Source organism: Pituophis catenifer, unplaced genomic scaffold (assembly GCF_029215685.1).
Source record: "Pituophis catenifer annectens isolate HBS135680 unplaced genomic scaffold, rPitCat1.0.hap2 SCAF_3, whole genome shotgun sequence".
NCBI lineage: Eukaryota > Metazoa > Chordata > Lepidosauria > Squamata > Colubridae > Pituophis > Pituophis catenifer.
Window position 1 is genome coordinate 27,451,336 of NW_027256883.1, and position 21,918 is coordinate 27,473,253.

The following is a 21,918-nucleotide window of genomic DNA, read 5'->3' on the forward strand; positions in this document are numbered from 1 at the left end:
CCAAGAATGGATTGGTCTAGTCCGAAAAGCAAAGCAAAAGCAAAAGAAATCTGCTTCTACCTTCTGTGTCCAAAATTGCTGGTCAAATCTTAGAAAAGAACTTGATGTACCACATCTTAGCAACTTTAGAGTTCACATCATTTCCTAAATTTCTTAAGATTAAAATGTATTCAGGCAACAATATGACTGGGAAGGAAATATATTTATCACTATTTTTTAAGAAGCTAAATATGGAACCAGCTGGGAAGTTCCCTGCCTCCCTACTGACAAGGATTATATTTCCAAAAGTTTACAGAATTTGGCAAACTAATCTGGGAAATCTGTGTCTGCCCAGATCTTGCTTTGTCTCTGGCCATTTTATTTGGGGATTCTGTAACTGCAGCTGAGCAATATCTGAAATAATACAGATTATCTGCCTTTGGCTATTCTGTGAAAGAGTTACACTACATATAAAGTAGCAGGCATCCTCAATAAATGACTTGATTGTGTTTGGCATGAAGGTATAAACTCTCAAAATCATAGGATAAACATACAAAGGTTTATTTGTTCCACGCTTCTCTAATTTCAAATATTTTGAACTCAAGCTGTCAATATATTCCTGCGTGTTTATTTAATACATAATCTACATACATAATCTTTAAAGGGTTTCTAGATGGTCCAAAATGCAATACCAAATATATGTTAATTTATTTGTTCTCTTCTGCTCATGGTTACTGCATGTTACTGCAGATACTGAAGAAGCTTCTTGGATGAGAAGCAAAATGTCTTCAAGCAAAACAAAGAAAGTCCAGCTGCCTTTTGAAAAAGCACCTTTGGGACAACCATGAGTTGGATGACTGAGAATCACCATAGACAGTTACTGAACATAGCTGAACTGATTCTCAATTGTTTTCCCAGACATGATTCAAGTCCTATAATGCCTTAAATGGCTGGGTTCTGCAATGCCTTAGGGAGTATCTCTTCTGTGTCACCCTGCCCATTCTCTGTCATGGAAGAATGATTCAGAAAATGTCTCAGTAGCAACATCAATGCCAGCCCACATGAAAAATGTAGGCTTTTGTATGTCACAAATTATCTTTTATCAATTTGTTTTCAACAACTGAGTCCATTATCTTGGTTTTACACTGTTGATTTTTACAAAACTTAATATTATTAATGTTATGTATTCCCTGGCTGGTATGTTAAATAATAATAATAGTAGTAGTAGTAGTAATAGTAGTAGTAGTAGTAGTAGTAGTAGTAGTAGTAATAATAATAATGTGAGATGTAAATGCCTTATTCCCTAATGTGTAAATAATGTATATATGGGACATCGGGGGTTAACTTATTCTTTGGTTCCTAATGTATTCATAATTCACCACTCCCATTCTTAGCTCCACCCCTTGTATATATAAGGAGCCACCTTCACCATTTTCCTGGCTTCTATCTGTGAATATTCAGTGAATATAGAATGCCTGTTATAATTAAAGAGAAATATATTTAAACCTCTAACTCTTATTATCATTATTGAGTCTGATCCTGAAAATATTGCAACAAGCTGGTAGCAAAGGATGGTTAATTGACTCAATAAATACTTAAAGATGTCTAAGAAAGATAGGCCCAACACCAGGGCCTACAGCAAAGAAATAGAAACTGAACAAGAAATAATCAACGAATCCACAAACGCGATTTCGAGAGAATCCGAAAAATACACCACTGAAGAAGAAGAACTAATAAATGAAAATAATGACCAGGAGGAAATCGAAATAGAAAATAACGAACTCAGGTCAGAGATATTAAAACTATTAAAAAGCCAGAAGAATGATGAAAGCCTCATCGCGAATCTCCAAGAAATGCTGAAAAACAGCGGAGCAGCGAGAGAGAAAAACATTGCTAAAGAGAAACCCAAAGACCAAAAAACTGTGAGTGATATGACTACAGAGAAAGTCGTTATGAAAAAGAAAAGATGTGATCCCGCGCGAAATTTTGAATGGCAGCCATCTTGGTTCCAACAAGCCTCCAAAGTGAGCGAAGCAGAGCCAATCAAAATGCTCAGTTCAAAATTTCTGGCGCGAAAAACGTTATCAGACAACGAAAGCGAAAAGGAAGATTCAAACTCTTCAGAAGAACCAGAATCAGAAAGCGAAGACGACTTAACGAAATCCCAAGTAAAGTCAGCAATGAAGACGCTTTTTGCTGCATTTGGGCCAAAATTAAAAATTTCCAAAGCGACAACGAAGAAGCTAGAGAACAAGCCGATACCTCAAGACCTGCACGCTCCCATCCTGACTTCGAGAGCGACGACGCCCGAGCCCAGAGAGCCATGTCGATTCCGCCCTACACCGCAGACCGGATCAAGTACCAACGCACACAAAAGAAAGAAAAGAGCAGTCGCCGCCATCAAAACTCCTAAAACCGAGCCAGAAACCGATTCGTCTGAAGAGGAGCGGAGCGAGCGAGCTGCAATGGAGAGAACCTTCCACGACGACACCAAAGAAGAAATGAGCAACGCGCATGTGCGAAACTACGTAGACGGTCCGGAAAGACTTGAACTGGCCAGAGAACCGCGCAGACTCGTTGCGAGCATCCCCATGCCGTTTTGCAATTTCCTGCACTTGCGAGACCACGGACTACCTCAGGTTGTAAGTAATGAACAAAATAATGTGGGAAACTTACCCAGTGACTTCCCAAAACTTAGAGTTGATGGCATTAATTTGCAAGAATGGTATCAACAGCTCCAGGTTGTCTTTATGAAAGAAAATTTGCTATTCTTTATCACTAGTCCTCCAAGAAGACCTTGGACTTTAAAAATAGATTGTTTACATCATAGAGCATTTTTCTTAATAATATCTAGCGTGTCTCCTACAATGTATCATAGCATCAAACCAAACCTAACTGTTTCAGAAATAATTCAATGCATGTTTAATCTGTTTCACAGCGATAGTGTAGCTACCACTACAAGAATGTCTAAGGATTTCTTTTCTTCCAGAGTAAAACCAGGGGTTTCCATAAGTGAGCATTTGATATCTCTAAACAAAATAAGAGCTGAGCTGCATTTGAGGGGGGAAGTGATTTCAGATCAAACAATGAAAAGTGTTATTATCAATTCACTTGATTCATCATGGGATAGTTTTATGTCACACTTAGACACCATCAATCTAGGATATTTATCCATAGAAAGTCTATCTAACAAATTGATAGCAGAAGACAATTCAAGAAAAAATCGTTCCAGCAATCACACAGAACACAAATCTTTTAGGAAGGTAGCTTTCCAGGAAAAATACAATGAAGCTTTTAAATGCCATAATTGTGGGTCCAGGGAACACAATAGAAGAGACTGTCCCAAAATCTCAAAGGAGAGACATAGGTCAGAGTATAGGAGCAAATACAATTATAGACAGTCTTCCACAGATAGACATAAATATAGAAGCCCACCAAATTACAGAGATAGTAGAGGGGGTAGAGAAAATTCAAAAGAGAGAAAATCTGGTTCACTGAATGGACTAAATAAACAAGACAGCACCAAAACACAACAAAATGAGAACAATAATTGGCTTATTGATTCTGGGGCAACCAACCACACCACTAATAACAAAAATATATTGTCTTCATTTACAGAAGATAAATTTGTAATAAAGGTAGCTAATCAAGAAAAGGTTCAAGTATTAGGCAGAGGAAATGTGACCTTGCCTGGCCTAGGAAAAATAGAGGGGGTATTGTTAATTCCAGAAATACCTCATAACATACTAAGTGCCATAAAACTAAGCAGAGATTCTGACATCAATATAGTTTTCTCAAAGGGGAAAGCAACTTTAGAGAAGGACAAAACAAATGTAGGCACTGTGATGATTAAAGGAGGCCTACCCTATCTAATAACAAAAGAAAGATGGTTACATAACATTGATTCAAATATGGAAGATTGTATTGAGGCAGATGATGAAAATGTTAGTAACAGTGACAATGATGAATGTAAAATATCTCATGATCACGCAAATACACACAATGAGAAGAAACCAAGAATAGGTAAACCAATTCATGATGAGTGTGCTCACATCTTGCATAGGAAGTTAGGACATGCAAGTTTTCCTGTAGTACAAAAAATGACTGAACACGCAGAAGGTCTCAAAATAAAAAATTGTGAAAATTATTTGGAATGCTCAGTATGTAAATCCACAAAACTAAAAACTAGTCCCAGACCAAAAAAATCCAACAGATCAACTAACAAAATTTTTGACTTAGTACATATGGACCTAGTTGGTCCATTAACTCCATCAATCACTTATAGAAAACGTTACTTCCTAACAATAGTAGACGATTACAGTCGCTATGGTTTTGTTTACACATTAAAACACAAGGATGAAACCTTTCAGAAATTTAAGGAATTCTACAAACGCATAGAAACACAACATAATATCAGAATAAAACAAATTATGACAGATAGGGGATGTGAATTCATGTCTAAAGAATTCTCCCAATGGTTAAAGGATAGAGGAATGCTACATTTCACATCTAGTCCATTTTCTGCGTTCCAAAACGGGATTGCAGAGAGAAAGAATTCCACACTACAAACCATGATTAGGTGCACATTAGAGGATGCTGGTTTAGGCAAACAATTTTGGTCAGAGGCCTTACATTATTCAAATTACACTCAAAATAGAACCTGGTCCAGTATTGTGAATAAAACACCATATGAGGTGATGTATAATAGGAAACCCAAATTAGCACACATGCACATATTTGGAGTCACTGCAGACGTACACATACCTAAGCAGTTGAGAAGAAAGGGAGAAAACGTATCCAGAAGATTAAGATTTATGGGATATGAAACTGGCACCAAAGGGTACAGATTCATTGATAATAATAACAAATTTATAGTCTCCAGAACAGCTGTGTTCCATGAACAGGCCAATTGGTCTAAATTACATCTTAATGAAATATTTCCAAATAAATGCAAAGATACAAAATCTTGTGAGGAAGGGACAATAGAAAATCAAAATATCAACAAAAATAAAAACAAAACCAAAACTTGGACAAATAGTCAGCACAAAATAAAGACAGACACATTAACAAAAAAGGAAGCAAGATATTTGCATGATAACCATAGCAAACCCGAAAGAGCTATTAGAAACAATAGAAATCAAGTACCAAATAAATACAGAGATTACATAATGCATATGGATGGTGAACAAATGACACCTAATACATATGAGGAAGTATTAAAACTCCCTCGTGAAGAAAAAAAAAAAAGGGAACTAGCTATGAAAAAAGAGATGGAAAGTTTGCAAGGATTAAATGTGTTTACACCTGCGATTGCACCTAAAGATAAAACGATTATAGGTACCAGGTGGATTTATAAAATTAAGAATCTAGAAGGAGGCAATACTCTATACAAAGCTAGATTGGTTGCACAAGGTTATGCACAAAAATATCCGGAGGACTACACTGACACATACTCCCCCACAGTGAGAACAGAGAGTGTTAAAACAGCTCTAGTAGTGGCATCTGCACTCAATCTTGATGTATTTCAATATGACATACAGACTGCGTATTTACACGCAAAACTAGATAAGGAAATATATGTAAGAGCACCACACAGTCAATACACTAATAAGAATGAAATTTGGCTATTGAACAAGAGTCTATACGGATTAAAGCAATCTGGCAAAAGATGGTACGATTGCTTGGTAAAAGTACTTAAGACCATGGATTTCAACGCTACCACTGCTGATAACTGTTTCTTTGTAAAAAAGAGTGATGATCATATTGAATTTGTATTAATTTATGTAGATGATATTTTATATATAGGAAAACACAAGGAGAGAAGAGAAACCTTTGTAAATAAGCTAAACGAACATTTCTCGTTGAAATCTCTAGGTAAAGTAAACAAATACCTTGGTGTACAAATTAACAAAACTAGAAGGGGATTCAAACTTACTCAGAAAGATAAAATCACTGAACTTCTGAACAAATGCAATTTAAACAATGCCAAACCCTGTGACACTCCTATGCAAACTGATTTCCTTAGAAACACTGATGAATCTTCCCCTGAATTCAAGGATAATACATTTTATAGATCAGTCATAGGTTCACTTCTTTATATATCTAATTGGACCAGGCCAGATATTGCATTACCACTCAACTTATTGTCAAGATATGTTAGCAAACCAACAATGTATCATTGGGAAGCAGTCAAAAGAATTCTAAGATATCTGAAAAGTACATTAGACTTTTGCTTAGTATTAGAACCTAGTAATGATAAAGAACCAAAACTTACATGTTACGCAGATGCGGATTGGGCTGGAGATATATCATGCAGAAAGAGCACTTCTGGTTATATTTTTCTATTAAATGACTGTCCAGTTTACTGGTACACTGGTAAACAAGAACTGGTAGCCACTTCGACCACAGAAGCGGAATATGTTTGTTTGTCCAAAGCTGCAAATAACCTTGTATGGTTTAATGATTTGATTTCAGATGTTTGGAAAAAACCTGCTTTGCCTTTTGTTATGCATGAAGATAATAAAGCAGCCATTGAAATATCCAGATCCGATGCCATTGGACAAAGGTCCAGGCATATAGATATAAAATTTAAGCATGTGAGACAATTGTCTCAAGATGGATTTATCAAAGCAGTGCATTGTGATACCTCTGAACAATTAGCTGACATATTGACGAAGCCTTTACCTTCTAAACAGCACAAATATTTAACATCAAAATTATATGTCTTATATTGTCCTGAATCTGAATGTAATTGGTGTTGTATAGCGAACCGGCATTTAGAGGGGGATTTGTGAGATGTAAATGCCTTATTCCCTAATGTGTAAATAATGTATATATGGGACATCGGGGGTTAACTTATTCTTTGGTTCCTAATGTATTCATAATTCACCACTCCCATTCTTAGCTCCACCCCTTGTATATATAAGGAGCCACCTTCACCATTTTCCTGGCTTCTATCTGTGAATATTCAGTGAATATAGAATGCCTGTTATAATTAAAGAGAAATATATTTAAACCTCTAACTCTTATTATCATTATTGAGTCTGATCCTGAAAATATTGCAACAAATAATAATAATAGTATAAACATAAATAAAATATCCAAATAGACCTATAGATGTATAGCCTTAGATGAGTTTATAACTAATGAATAATCTTCAATTATAATAATTGAAGAGAGAATCAGTGGTGGGTTGCCCCCGTTTCGCACCGGTTCTATAGAACTGGTAGTAAAACCAGCGGGAGGCTCCGCCCACCGACCCCGATGTCATCAAAATGCTTCTGCGCTTGCGCAGAAGAATGCACGTGTGCACGAGTGAAGCAAGTGTGCACGCGCAGCCCCGCTGCAAACCGGTAGTAAAGGTAAGTAGAACCCACCCCTGGAGTGAATGTATATGTCTTTAGACTATAGAGCAAATGTTTTGCTATGTTTCATTCTTGAAACTGGAGTTTACTCTAATTCTAGTTAGCTAGTGGTAGTTATTCTAACTGAAGTTAGCTTAAAACCCAGAATGTTGTGTTGTGTTGTGTTCATTGGAATGTATGTGTCAGCTTGGGAAACCATATTAGCACCGGACGCTTCCACGCCGCCACCTTCTTGTGTGTGGGAAAGTAGGAGGGGGGATTTAGTAGAGGGAATGTAGTTAGACAAAATAGCATTCTTCTTTTCGGTCAAGGTCATGACAGTCCTTCATCTGGAGAAGGAGTGGTTGGAGTGATGTCTCGAGATGGGACGGAAGATGATTGGACCATGTGATGGACTAATGGGTGCAGGGGATGGATTTGGGGGTTTTGATTTACTGAGGGAAAACCCAGAACTATCAGATTCGGGTTTTCCCAGATGTGTCCGTATACCTACTCTAATAAATGGAACTTTGAGAAAATGCCTGTCTCGGAGTTTTTAATTGGAGTTGGGTTTTTCTGGAACGCTGACAATATGTCTGTATGTATTGGAGATTGGCAATCTAGTGCTTAAAAGCATCATTAGTAGCCCCTCCAGTTGTACAATAGGAAGCACTTTGAAGCAAAAATGTGAAGCAAAAATGATGTACCTCTAATGGAAGTCTGGGAATAAATACAGAGTCTGAAAAATGTAAGACGAATTCTCCACTTATTAAGATAAGGTCTATTTTAGTGTTTTTCAAACTTGGTGACTTTAAGATAGATTCTGGGAGTTGAGGTTTACCCACCTTAAAGTTGCCAAGTTTGAAAATGCAGTTCAATTTGAACTCTTTGAAATGTTTCTTCCCATGTTTCTGCCACCTGGGCTGAGATACATTTATGAAATAAATTATCCATGGATGCACTTTCTCTCTCTTGAGTACTGATGTCTACTGTCCTTTCCATTCTTTTTGCAGTCTCTCACAACCTCTCAGTTGCAAGCTTTCTTCCAAAATATTAAAATAATCCTCTGGAATCTTGTGAGAATTTAGTAATCTCATGCCCATTTCTTAAATGGGAATGTCACACGTTGCCCTTTTTTAATTATAAAAATATTTGAAAAGCATCTGTGAGCATTTATATCCTAAAAGGACGTTAGAAATCATACATATAGCCATTTATGTTGACTTTCACAATGGAAAATATTTTGATAAAGTTTCCCTGCTTTAAAGTTGAAACATGACATAAATAACCACACAAAGTGGTTTGTCTTCATATATAAGGCTGTGAATTATAGTCAGATAAAATTTAAAGCATATCAGTTTTACTGATGAAATTATATCAAGTTACGAGAATGGCAAATTGCACAGCAAATTGGTTTGTGTCACGGGGCTGGCAGTTTATAACTTCACCTAGTGGTGAAGACATGCTAGCAGCAGATTTTTCTCTCTTAGGGTGCAAAGAAAAAATATCTGCTGTGAACTCCATGTAGGCATCAGGAAGGGCAGCCGACCAATAAGCGCAAAGTTCCATCCAGTTGCCTCAATTCTATCCTGGTCAAAATAAGAAAAAAGAATGGTAGCCTAGAAATCTCTCTCTCTCTCTCTCTCTCTCTCTCTCTCTCTCTCTCTCTCTCTCTCTCTCTCTCTCTCTCTCTCTCTCTCTCTCTCTCCCTCCCTCCCTCCCTCCTTCTCTCTTTCCCAGCCCCCATATATTTTAGGAAAAGTTCAAAGGCCACTGCTGATCTAGTAGAAATAGGGCTCCAGATGTGATTCAGGGCTTCCTAGCTGAGTCCAGCAATCCCAGGGAAAGAAGACCTTAGGAACTAAGTCTAAACCGTGGCTTGGTTTTTAGAAAACCCCAGAGCTACCATGTATACATTCTTGCCATTTTTAACATTTACAACAGCCTTTCAAACAGTGGTGAAATCCAATTTTTTTTTTACTACCAGTTCTATGGGCATGGCTTGGTGGACATGGTGTAGGTTGCTGGGTGTGGCTGGGTGGGCCATTCCCACCCCACTCTGGGGCCAGCCAGAGGTGGTATTTGCCGGTTCTCCAAACTACTCAAAATCTCCGCTATAGGTTCTCCACAACCTGCTGGATTTTACCCTTTCAACAGGGTGCTGTTGTTGCTTTCAACAACCTAAATCATATATATGGCAACAGAAAAAGGGTAAAGAAATGGGATAAGGTTTTTCTGCTGAGTTCATTACATGGAGCGGTGCCTTTTGGCTACATCCGTTTTAAATGGGAATGATGTCATTTCAGAAATGGCTGAAATACTGCTAAAATGTTTCATTAAAAAAAAACAAACAAGGGAGTGAAAATATACACGGAACTTACATTTCAAGGACATTTTAAATCACAGTCCTGAACTTGAAAGCCACACTCTAAATAGTTTCAGTGTTTTGATCTGTTCCTGCCTGAAGCAGGAATGCTAGCAAATAGTCTGAGTGAAATCTGTCCTCCTTTACGAGAAGCAGAAGTCTAGACAGTCTGGATTTCTGTGAGAACAAGACACAAATCTTTTTGTACTGCTACACATTCCACCACTTTTATGATATGTGTACTTTTTCTCAATTCAACTCGGAGTCTGTTTATGAAATCAAGCTTCAAAAGATCCAGATTATTACGTGCCCTTACCCTAAATAAATCTACATCCTGAAATTGTTGTTGGAGGAGATAACTCTAATTATGGATTTTTGGTAATACGATATATAAAATATTGGACCTTTCCAGTGGTGGATTTCAGAAATTTTTACTACTGGTTCTGTGGGTGTGGCTTGGTGGGCATGGCATGGCTTGGTGGGCGTGGCAGGGGAAAGATACTATAAAATCTCCATTCCCATCCCACTCCAAGGGAAGGTTATTGCAAAATCCCCATTTCCTCCTGATCAGCTGGACTCAGGAGGCAGAGAATAGATGGGGACCAGTCAGAATTTATACTACCGGTTCTCCGAACTACTCAAAATGTCTGCTACCGGTTCTCCAGAACTGGCCAGAAACTGCTGAAACCTACCTCTGGAACGTTCCCTATTTTCTAACCATGGATTTTCTTTTCCCAGGCTACTGTCCTACTCTGTGTTCAGATGATGGGGGAAAGAAAACTAATGACCCTGAATTGCTAGAAATCTAATCCTTGCATCCAAAGACAGTTTGTAAAACACATAGAGAAACAGGGTGGTAAAAAAAACAAGAGAGAAGTTCAATTTACACTAAGCCATATCATGGTCTGTTTGGTTTTGGTTTAATGTAATGTAAAGTCATTTGCTGTGGTTTCTAAACTATGATTTATGGCTTTATCCCCGCTAACTGTAGGTTCCTCTCAAGATTCAAATGACGTTTTCCACCCGACTGAGATTTTGGGGGTGGGGTGGGGTGAGAATCTTGAAAATGTGAGTTTTTACTCAAGCCTTTGGTGAAGACAATTGATAACCCTTTTCTTCTTTTCTCTTATTCCCAGTTTTGTTTTCTCTGCCATCTTTGTTTCTTTGTTTTGTTTTTCTTGCAATTTATAACCCACCCTGTGTTGCTGGGAGTCAGGCGGCATATGCATTTAATAAAATATGGCCACCAAGTCAGGCAGGCATTTTTATTCATTTATTGAGTCCTTCCCAAGGATCTGGGAGAGGTAGTTGATTTATAGGGTTAAAGATATCGTTGCAGGATATAAGCTGTTCCAACTAAAGCTGCCTTTATTAACATTCAATTAACTATGGTATTTATAAATGTTATACAATTCTTTTAATAAGGAAAAATTATAAAGGAAGGGAAAAGTATAAGGATGGGGGGGGGGAAGAAAAGTTGAAATAATAAAAACATCATGCAACATATAGGAAATCATTACCGCAAGAATAATTTTCATCATTTGCATTGCATTAAACCAGTGCCAGTTCCAGAAACAAAAAGAAAACATATATTGGGAGTCTAAGATTTTAATTCTGCGGTTGCATCGATCTTTTCAAATTGAAATCTTTCTGCTGCTCCCAATCCCTGCTAATGTTGGTTTATTCAATGAGCCATGTTTATGCAAAGCATAGCTTATATATTGTGTGAAGGCATTGAACAGAGTCACTCTTTTTGCATCAGATTTTGCTTCTCACCAGTGATAATTATGGTTAATTAGTATCCTATGGTTGAGGGAGTGAAAGAGACAATGCCACTTTCTTATGAAGCTAATTCCACCAGGTTTAATTTCTCCTGAAACTGGTCATCTCATTCTTTTAGTTTGCTCAAAGGAAAGGTTAAAATCCTTTCTGGAATCTATTGTTATTTTCCTTTCCTTATAATGTTGACTTGTTGTAACCTACAACTCATAGATTCTCGGAATGGATCTCCTCCAAGAACTAGCTAGGCCCAGCTGTGCTTAGCTTCCAAGATTAGATAAGATCAGGCACATGATGCCACTGCTATGTTGTAGAACATAATGTGAAGAACCAGATGGCTCTTGAGAAAATACTTACTGTTTAGTATCATGCAGTATCATGTGGCTTTATTAGTTATTAAAGACATTTAATAACAATATATTTTTGTACTGTATTTCTATATTTTTGTACTGTGTATTCTTAGATTCAAAACCGGAAGACAAAGATTGCTTCGCTTATTGATCTGACAACTACAGTAGGAGCATTTCAGGATGAAAGACAGATTATAATTGCCCTAAATCCAATTTCCAGGACCACATGCAGCCCTCAAAATATGTATTTGGCACCTCAGTACCTACATTAGAATTTTTAATGCAACAGAAGGAGAAAATTATTAAATGCAGTATATTATTAGCTCCATTTAATTAAATTAAGTCAATCTGAATTTGTTTCTGGTCCATCCAACTTGTTGGCATGACATGGCTTATTTTCTGGAGCGACACACCATTGAAAAGCCAAATGCTTTTCTCATTCTGGAAGGAGTTTTACAACCCTGATGATCTATATCTCAGAGCTGAATCAGCCCACGCATGCCAGATATTCAACTTGTGCAGTCTTTATTGTACTAAATGATTACAAATACAAAACAGTTCTCTTTCAGAGCCATGGAACCTAACTAAAAATTCATGAATAAAATAATTGCCAATCTAAATCTTTGAAGATAAATCCAAAGCAACTGGCGTATCAATTAATACCTCTGAAACTGTGTTGACTAAGTTAATGGTCTTCTTCAAGTCCAGCTCTTCGAATGACTTCACAGACAAATCTTGGCAATAAAACAGAAGGGCTTTTCTACTATCTGCTTCTAGGATATTTATTGACTTGTAACCTACAAGTCCTAAATTCTCAGGATGGGTCTCCTCCAAGAACTAGCCAGGCCCAGCTCTGCTTAGCTTCCAAGATTAGATAAGATCAGGCAAATGTTGCCACTGCTATGTTGTAGAACAGCAATGGGAAAAACCAGATGGCTCTTGAGGGAATACTTACTGTTTAGTATCATGCAGTCTCATGTGGCTTTATTAATTATTAAAGACATTTGGAAAATCTACCCCTTCCTGGATTTAAAAAGATTCACTGAAGTTCAATATTCAGGTAGTTAAAAAGTAACAAAGTTAGTGCTAGATAGGTAAAATTAAAGATAAAATTAAAAGAAGACAGGAGTAGTCTAATAGGCTTAGCTATTGTTGCAAAATTCAAATGGCTGAAAACTGGGCTAATTTTAGGAAGTTTCTAAAGCAACTGTAGTTAACTTCCCAGTTTCTGTAATGAAACAAAAATACATGAAATTTTTGCAAGACTGTTCCCATATTTTAAACTAAATCACAAAAATCATTTCTGAAGTTGTGTTGGTACATATGCATAGGCATACATGGCAAATATGACTCCTTCTTTTTTGATAAAAAGATAAACACCAAGATTATTAATCTTCTCTCAGATATTTAATATACAGCTAGAACCCAACTAGAATTGATGACAAATTCCAAATTCCAAATACTAACATGTGTAGAGTGTTATATTGGAAAATAACAGAACAGATTAACAAAGTTGGAAAGGAACTTGGAGGTCTTCTAGTTCAACCCCCTGTTCAGACAGGAAACCCTATACCATTTCAGACAAATAGTTGTCCAACATCTTCTTAAAAACTTCCAGTGTTGGAGCATTCACAACTTCTGGAGGCAAGTTGTTCCACTGATTAATTGTTCTAACTGTCAAGAAATTTCTCCTTAGTTCTAAGTTGCTTCTCTCCTTGATTAGTTTCTAAGTATTGCTTTTTGTTCTGTCTTCTGGTGCTTTGGAGAATAAGTTGACCCCTCTTCTTTGTGGCAGCCCCTCAAATATTAGAACACCACTATCATATCACCCCTACTCCTTCTTTTCATTAAACTAGACATACCCAATTCTTGCAACCTTTTGTCAAGCCTAGCAACCTGCTCGACACCGCTAACGCGTGTTGAAAGCATCAAGGGACATATACATACTTGGTGGTGGTGGCACTGGGTGCAGGCGGCCGTATGCGGGGTGAGGGGAGGTGGTATCGGATGCGACGGGCTTAGGACGTCTCCAAATGACGCTGCAACCAGCACCTTTGAGAACCAGCTGAGGACACTTACGCGCTAACAAGGGTGTGGTGATAAACAGGGGCGCAGTTTAAAAGGGTTAATGAGAAGGGAGGGCTATATAAATGCCCGTTTCTAGTACACTGTAGCGCCGATTTCATTCGTCTTTACGAGTCACAGCATGTAGCCGTCCACGGACGCGAATAAACCAGCGTGCCAAAAAGAGCTGAAAGGGGTGCTGCTGTGTTTTGATTGCGTCTCGCACGGTCCACCTGAGACCTTTCTTTATATGTTTTAGCCTCCAGTCCACTAATCAACTTTATTGTTCTTCTCTGTACTCTTTCTAAAGTGTAAACATCTTTTTTACATCATGGTGACCAAACCTGGATGTTGCTCTCATTTTCTTTTTTCTCTCTTAAATGGTCTAATTTAGAGATCCACTAACTTCTAGGTCTGAGGATGAAGACTGTGAAATTAGCAAAGCAATTTTGTGATTCTAATTTTTAACATCACAACTCAGTGTATTCCAATGATTTTGAAATCTTAGAAAATTTTCAGTTTGTACCCTAAGCATGAAATATACAAAATGTCACTCACCTGCTCAGGGTATTTACTGCCTGTTATTTCAGCAACTGTGTTAAAGGAATCAGCATCGGGATATGTTTTGGCTCCCATTTTCAGAGTTACAACTATCTTAGTACCCCGAGAGAACAATCGGGCCATCAGTTCTGCATCTTCAATGGAAATACAGGCGGTAGGAATCTTAGGCACATCTGACTCATATGCTTGCATTCCAGTATGGGGGCTGTTAAAAAAACAAACAGTAAGCATGTTACCTTTGTTACATTTTGAAGGAAGTTCATCTGAGCTTTTTATATCAATGTGACACTGGATTCATGATAATCTTGGTTTACTTCTTGTGGGATAGCTTGTTGCACAATTCCAACCATGTGTTAATTTATTATTCAATATATTTTGTAAAGCCAGCTAATGGATTAATTTGGTACCCAAATTAGGTGTGTTATGTCACATAACCTTACAGTTCGTTGGTTTATTAATATTTGAGTTTGTTGAAAGAGTATTTGCTGTGCACTGATTAAATCTAAATGCATTTAAAGTTGAATAGATTGATCCTTTGGTAGCAAATGTGAGCGAATAGGTCCCTAACTGATGCTATCAATCAAAATGAATCAATATTCTTAGGAACAGTTTTTATCATTACAGAGTCATCAGGTTCCTTAAAGAAAACAATATTGTCATACAAACTGCCCATCCAGAGTTTAATTTCGGAATGCCTTTCAGAATAGGCTCAATTAGCAGCAGGAATCAATCTACAATGAAGCCAGAAGCTCTGATCTCCTGACCTATAAAGTTTGTTTGATGTCTCGCCAACAAGGACAAATAGAGAAACAGGAAACTTTTGACCCCCAGACAGCTAATAGTTGCACTATAGCAGGAATGTCAAACCCGATCACATTGCAGGCAGTATTGTGAGGCATTGGGCCATATTGTGACGTATCAGGATGGTTTTGCCTTTGCGTAACCAGGGTGGGTGTGGCCTATGCTGGCCATATCCGGCCTCTGGGCCGCCAGTTTGACAGGCCTGGTCTAAATGATCAGAATATGAAAACCTTTTCATAAGAGGTTAACCATAGCAAATGATGTTTGGTTTTTCTTCTCAGAGGGAAATTGACTCCCAATACTTTATATAATTTTGTTGCTTCAGTAAATGAAAGCAACTTAAAATACTCAGTAGTATACAAGTTATAATTTGGCTAATACATATATGTGGTTTCAGAACATTTCCACTCTTTCCTTGATCGAGAGGTCCTTCAGACAGTCACTCATGCCCTGGTCACCTCACAATTGGATTATTGCAATGCACTTTATGTGAAAGTGCCCTTGAAGACCAGAAGCTACAACTGGTTGAAAATTCAGACGTATGAGCAGTAATAGGTATCTCTCAGTGTGCTTATCTGTCACCACTGCTATGTGAACTGTATCAGCTGCCAGTTGTCTTCTGAGTACAAGTCAATATGATCCTTGTTACCTATAAAGCCCAGTATTGCATAGGGCTTGAATAGCTGAGAGTCCACTTGTCTCGTACAGTTTATGCCTGCCTGGTATGTTGCAGCAGATTGGGTGTGCTCCACGTCCCTTCCATTAAACGCTGCCTTCTTGTGAGACCTAGAAAGTATGCCTTCTCTGTTACAGCCCCCACTCTCTGGAACAACATCCCCCTAAAAATAAGTATGGCACTGTCTCTCCTGAGTTGTAAAACCTGGTTTTGATCTCAGGGCTGGGGTTGATGTTTGCTATTTGTTTAATAGCTTCTGTTTTGTTTTGTGGATTTTGTTATTAGGGAATTTTAATATCTTTAGCTGATTTTTTTTTATTTTTTAAAAAATATTTTTTATTGAACAATTTTTTAAAAAGATTTTCTTTTTTTACAATTTCCTTCTTTACAACATATCTTTAGCTGGTTTTTTTTTTAATTCTCGTGCCACTCAGAGTGCATTGGAGTTGGGCAGCCAATAAATTTAAATAATGAATGTGCAGCAAGCCACTCCAAGATGTAAGAATTCAACTTCATTTAAATATGTTAAATTGATACAGCTAATATAATACATTTCTAACTCCATCGGTTTAATAACTTTTTATTATTTATTTATTATTATTTATTAGTTCGATTTATATGCCGCCCTTCTCTGGAGACTCAGGGCAGCTTACAATGCATTAAGCAATAGCCTTCATACTTTTGTATATACCTGCTTAGTAGGGCTTTCGGGGCCCCCTAAGCGGTGTTCTTTTTTATACAAAATCATCTTATTGCCCCCACAATCCGGGTCCTCACTTTACCTACATCGAAAGGATGGAAGGCTGAGTCAACCTTGAGCCTGGTGACATTTGAACTTGCAGTAATTGCAGGCAGCTGGCAACTAAGTGCTACTTTAACAGCACTTAGTCCACTGTGCCACCAAGGCTTCTTTTCTCTCTCACATTAGAAATTGCAGTTTGGTGGCAACATTAGGAGAAATTCTGGATTAAATGCAGGGACTTTATGTGCACACGAAATGGATAATATGAATTCTTTATATGCAAGGTCAAATGGTGATGTATTATATAGTATCGTAGGGCTGTGGGAGGGAGGGTCAAAATGTCATTCATTCATTCATTCATTCATTCATTCATTCATTCATTCATTTATTTATTTATTTATTTATTTATTTATTAGTTCAATTTATATGCCGCCCTTCTCAGGGCGATTTACAATGCACTTATAGCAATAGCCTTCATTCTTTTGTATATACCTGCTTATTAGGGCTTTTGGCCCCCCATAAGCGGTGTTTCTACAAAGTCAGTTTATTGCCCCCACAATCCGGGTCCTCAATTTACCTACCTCAGAAGGATGGAAGGCTGAGTCAACCTTGGTAGTCACGGTCATGGTAGTCATGACCATGAGATCTAAATCTAACCTTGTGTATATGTTGTCGACACACATACAAAAAGGCTTCAGTCACATAGCTGTGATTGCCTTCTTGATTTTATTGATTCCCCCAGCAATGGCCTCTGTAGCTTATATGATGGCTTTCCTAATATCTTTGAAACAAGATGGCAATCACCAGTAACTCGTAAACAAAGTTTGTGAGCAGCTGTCTGAATGCAAATGCTGCTTTTTAATAAGTTCTATCAGTCCTATTGACTTAGATGTAATTTGGAAGAGAATAAATCACAACAAATCAAACTGGAAGGTTATTTTTGGATTCCCCCTCCATTTATTTTTTTTTTGCCCTGGGATAGTACTTTCATATTTGAAATGCATCAGATATCAGATTAGCAATAAATCATTTTTTACACTTTCATCATACGAGATGCAAGTGGGATATCTCTTTAAACTTGGGAGGAAAAATCCAAGGGGGAAAAAGCAGATTTTTTTTCCCTATAGGAACTTTATTTCTGTGTCTTAAATATATCTTCATTCAGAAAAGGGAAATAAATTTTCATTCAGAAAAGGGAAATACTTTTCTTCTAGGCTGTATTACTGAAATATTAATTTTCCACATTCTATGCTCACTAAAATTTCATATACAACAACCAAAAAGAAGAATTCTCTATCTCTATCTCTATCTTGTGGCTATCAAAACTTTGTCTCCTTAACGTAAGGTGGAGGGAAGCACATTTATAATTAGTAACACAAAACAGAAAGTGAAAAGTCTACATATATAATCTTATTTTCTTAAATTCATGGAATTTGAAGATAATAAATTTATATGACTGCAAAAATGGCAACCTTTTTAGGTTCTTGCAGTATATATTTTAGAACTGCCTTTCATGGAGAAACATAGCTAATATTGCTTTTTAAATCCCCTGGAAAATAGGAGCCTTTAGTTACACGTTATCTCCAGAGGAGGAGATATTTATACATTTGAAGAGCAACTCTGCAATTAGAGAGCCCAAACTTCTCCAATTACAAGGTTTGTAATTTGACTTTTTATTCAAAATTACTCTGCATGTTTCCAGTTATACAGACCAGTGGTCTTAACCTCAAAAACTAAGATGTGTGGACTTCAATTCCCAAAATTTTCCAACTAGCATCTTAAAATTGCTGAGATTGAGAAATACCGATGTAGATGTAATGTTCAATTATGCTTTCTCTCATGCCAATGTATCTGTGAGCCTTACCTCTAAGAAAACAATCTTGCCAGAGTTGGGCAGCAGAAAGTTGGACAATCAATAGGTGGCAACAAGACTTTTCTTTTGGTGGTTGCCCAGATTTTTACAGTCCAGATATGGTTTACTGATACAAAGAATCCATGGCTTTTGTTGAATAGAACAACATCCATTTTCTTTGTCATGATGTGCTATAAGTACACAATTGTGCCCAAGGGCACAATTACTTTTAACCTGATGAAGACTTCTGGAGAAACCAAAAGCTTGCTTATTTTTCGTGTGTGTGCCTTTCAGTTTCTTCTAATAAAAGAATTGGCAATAAGGGCTTTTGAATCCAGTCTCTACAATCATTGGATCATCATCATCATCATTTAACGACCCCATAATCCATTGCAGGGTGGAGTCTGGGCAACTGAATGAAGCTGAATGAAGTGTGTTTACTGGCCGGATGCCCTTCCTCACGCCAATGCGGAGATTTGTTCAGCATATATATTCTCATTGTGCCCAGAGAGAGAAATATCTGCCTCTATCTAGGATCGAACTCATAGCCTCCTGATTGTGAGGTGAGAGCTTCACCTGTAGGCCACCGCACCACTCCTCTTTACATCATAGGATGCCCTCTAAATATTCTGGATTACAATTCTCACATATACTTGCCATATATACATTGTCCCTAGAATCTTCACCAAATAGAAGAACATTGCACAGTAAGAGATGATGATAGTGGGGGTCCTTGATGTTCTCTGAACTTGGTGGTTTTCTTGCAGACATTTTATTACCAAACTAGGTAACATCATCATGACTTCCAGTATTTCCTGATGAGGTTATCTAGTTTGGAAAATGAAACATCTGCAAGAAAACTACCAAGCTCAGACAGCATCCAGGACCCCACAGTTCAACCCTGGACTACAAATATTTTCTTCTATCAGATGATGACAGTGTTTCAGAATTAAATCATTGATACAATTCAACATAGAATTATCTAACTTGTGATAGACCCAGGCTGAGCCTTAGCCTCCCCATTTGGTACTTTAGAAAAAAAGCCAAAAATATATTTCCTATAGCCAAAAAAAAAATGCTACTACATAAGTTTCCATTTTCAATCCTCTGTAGTCAGTGCTAACACAGTGCATTTCTATCATTTCTGCCCAACTCTTTTAAATATTTTAGTGGAGTATGAAATCCCCAGCATGGATAGACCACATGTTCTGAACATAGCAGTGCTATGTTAATGGAAGCTCAGCAAATTAACAAACCCTATTCTTTAATAAAGCAACAAAAAGTTACTTGCTTGGGAATAAGTGCAATCAATAGAAAGAAAGAACTGGGACCTTGTAGAAGCTGGCAGCTTACAGACTCACTGTTCAGATGCAGAGCAATATAACTCTCCTTCATTACTTTAGGGTTCTCATTTGGAGATACCTTTGAAGATCTAGCAAGATATTTGATCTACAAACATTTGGAGAGAAAAAGTTATCGGGAGAAAAAGCACACTGAGTGTATTAATTAGAAAGTGGCTTTAACTTTGCTTGTTATGTCTGATTATGGGGATTGCAACTGATGTTTCAAGGACTGAGTGGCATGTTGATATGATTAGCCTTATGACTTCAGTATCGTCAGATTTCCACTGTTGCCATGTGAACAAAACAAGAGCAAAACCAAGCAAAACAAAACAGATTAATCATAAAAATGGCAACAACAGAAACAGGTGTACTTCCATGAAGAATCATTTATTACTATTCTAAATGGACCAAATATCATCTGTACTGTCTTGTATACTTTATAACTTCCACTTGACAGGACATGCATCACCTATCCCTAAAATGTTCAGTAATCACATGAGGATGAATTAAAACATGGGAATTGCATAGGTTTATAACATCTTCCAAAAAACTGTTTTTGCTTTTCAATTTTTCTTGGAAGGTTTGTATTGATCTTAAAAAAAGAAACAGAATTAAAAATTTATGCCAAAATATTTGCAATAGAAGGTAATTTATATATTCTCAGGAGCTTAAGAAATATTAAATAAAGATACCTACCTACATTTGGCTGTATTATTTCTAAATTGACATCTCAACTTTTTTTATGTTTGACATTTTCAATGTTTATCCTCAATCTAAGGCACAAAATTCCTCTTATAGTATAAACAGCATTTATTAACACTAAACAGTCAATAGAAAGATTTGGAAAAAGAATTTGCTTTAGGTTTAGACTTATTTTTCCCAGTCTTTCCAACAGGTGTCAGCTAAACAGTAAACTCTTGGTTAAATTTAAATGCCCTGGGAAAACTGTGATTCAGTGGAACAGCAGCTTGGATGACAAATGGTGCAATACAACAGATGGCAGTTGCTGAAACAAATGACAGCATCCAAGTCCCATTCTGGATTTTCTATGTTCAGGTTTATTTACCTCTTCAGTAATTATTACAAATCTAAATACATTTGCAATCAACAAATGTTTGAATTGTGTATACCAGAGAGTTTGTTGGTAATAGAGCTAATTTGGTCTTCTGAATACAGACAACACATTTTGTACAAAACGTTTTTCAGAAATTGGATAATTTTTTGGAACCCTTCCTAAGAGACATTCTTGCTGAATCTGGAAAGCATAAGGAGGTCCCTGGTGTCCAGTGTGTGTATCCTGATGTACATTATCAGATTAATATACAGACCTTTTTTGTGTTAAGACTTCTCAGCTCAAAATACTGTATAAGTGATGTTTTTTACTTATGTAAAGCATTGGTACCATGCTCTTCAGCCAAAAAGAAGCTCCTGGAACAGGGAAATAGTAAATAAGCCTTTCTGATTCCCAATTTAAAAATAAGAGAAAAGTTGAAGAACATTTCTCCACTAATACTTCATTTTTCAAAATCTACATCATCAGAACTTTGGATTTTGTCAACAAAATGGCTGAAAGCTTTTGATCTCACAGTTATTGTTGCTGGTTGGGACTAAGATGCTAACTGGATGATTATGGGCACTGAAGCTCAACGTAACAAGCTAGCACTAAATTGGAGAATAGCAATAGCAATGAGACTTATATACCACTTCATAGTGCTTTACAACCCTCTCTAAGCAGTGTACAGAGTCAGCATATTGCCCCCAACAATCTGGGTCCTCATTTTACCGACCTCGGAAGGATGAGTCAACGTTGTGCAGGTCAGAATTGAACTGCTGAACTGCCAGCAGTCGACAGTCAGCACAATTTGCCTGCAATACTGCATTCTAATCACTGCACCACCACAGCTCTTATGATTGAAGAAGATTGAAATAAGACTTCAAGTAACATCAATCTAAGTTGCTATGTTTTAGTGGCTGAATGAGATGAACCATAAAATGGCTTTATTGACTACCAAGTACAAATGCATGGAAAAGTTTCAGAGTAATTTCATTTTAGATTGCAGACT

The 21,918-nt window shown here is 37.2% G+C and overlaps 1 protein-coding gene across 1 annotated transcript in view; it reads right to left on the reverse strand.

Annotated features, from left to right (window-relative positions):
• Positions 1–21,918, reverse strand: part of CPQ (carboxypeptidase Q) — a 165,768-nt gene that overhangs the window by 103,733 nt on the left and 40,117 nt on the right. The window contains exon 4 of the mRNA XM_070942106.1: positions 14,439–14,646. Within this exon, the coding sequence (XP_070798207.1) occupies positions 14,439–14,646 (208 nt within the window). The remainder of the gene's footprint in view (positions 1–14,438; positions 14,647–21,918) is intronic.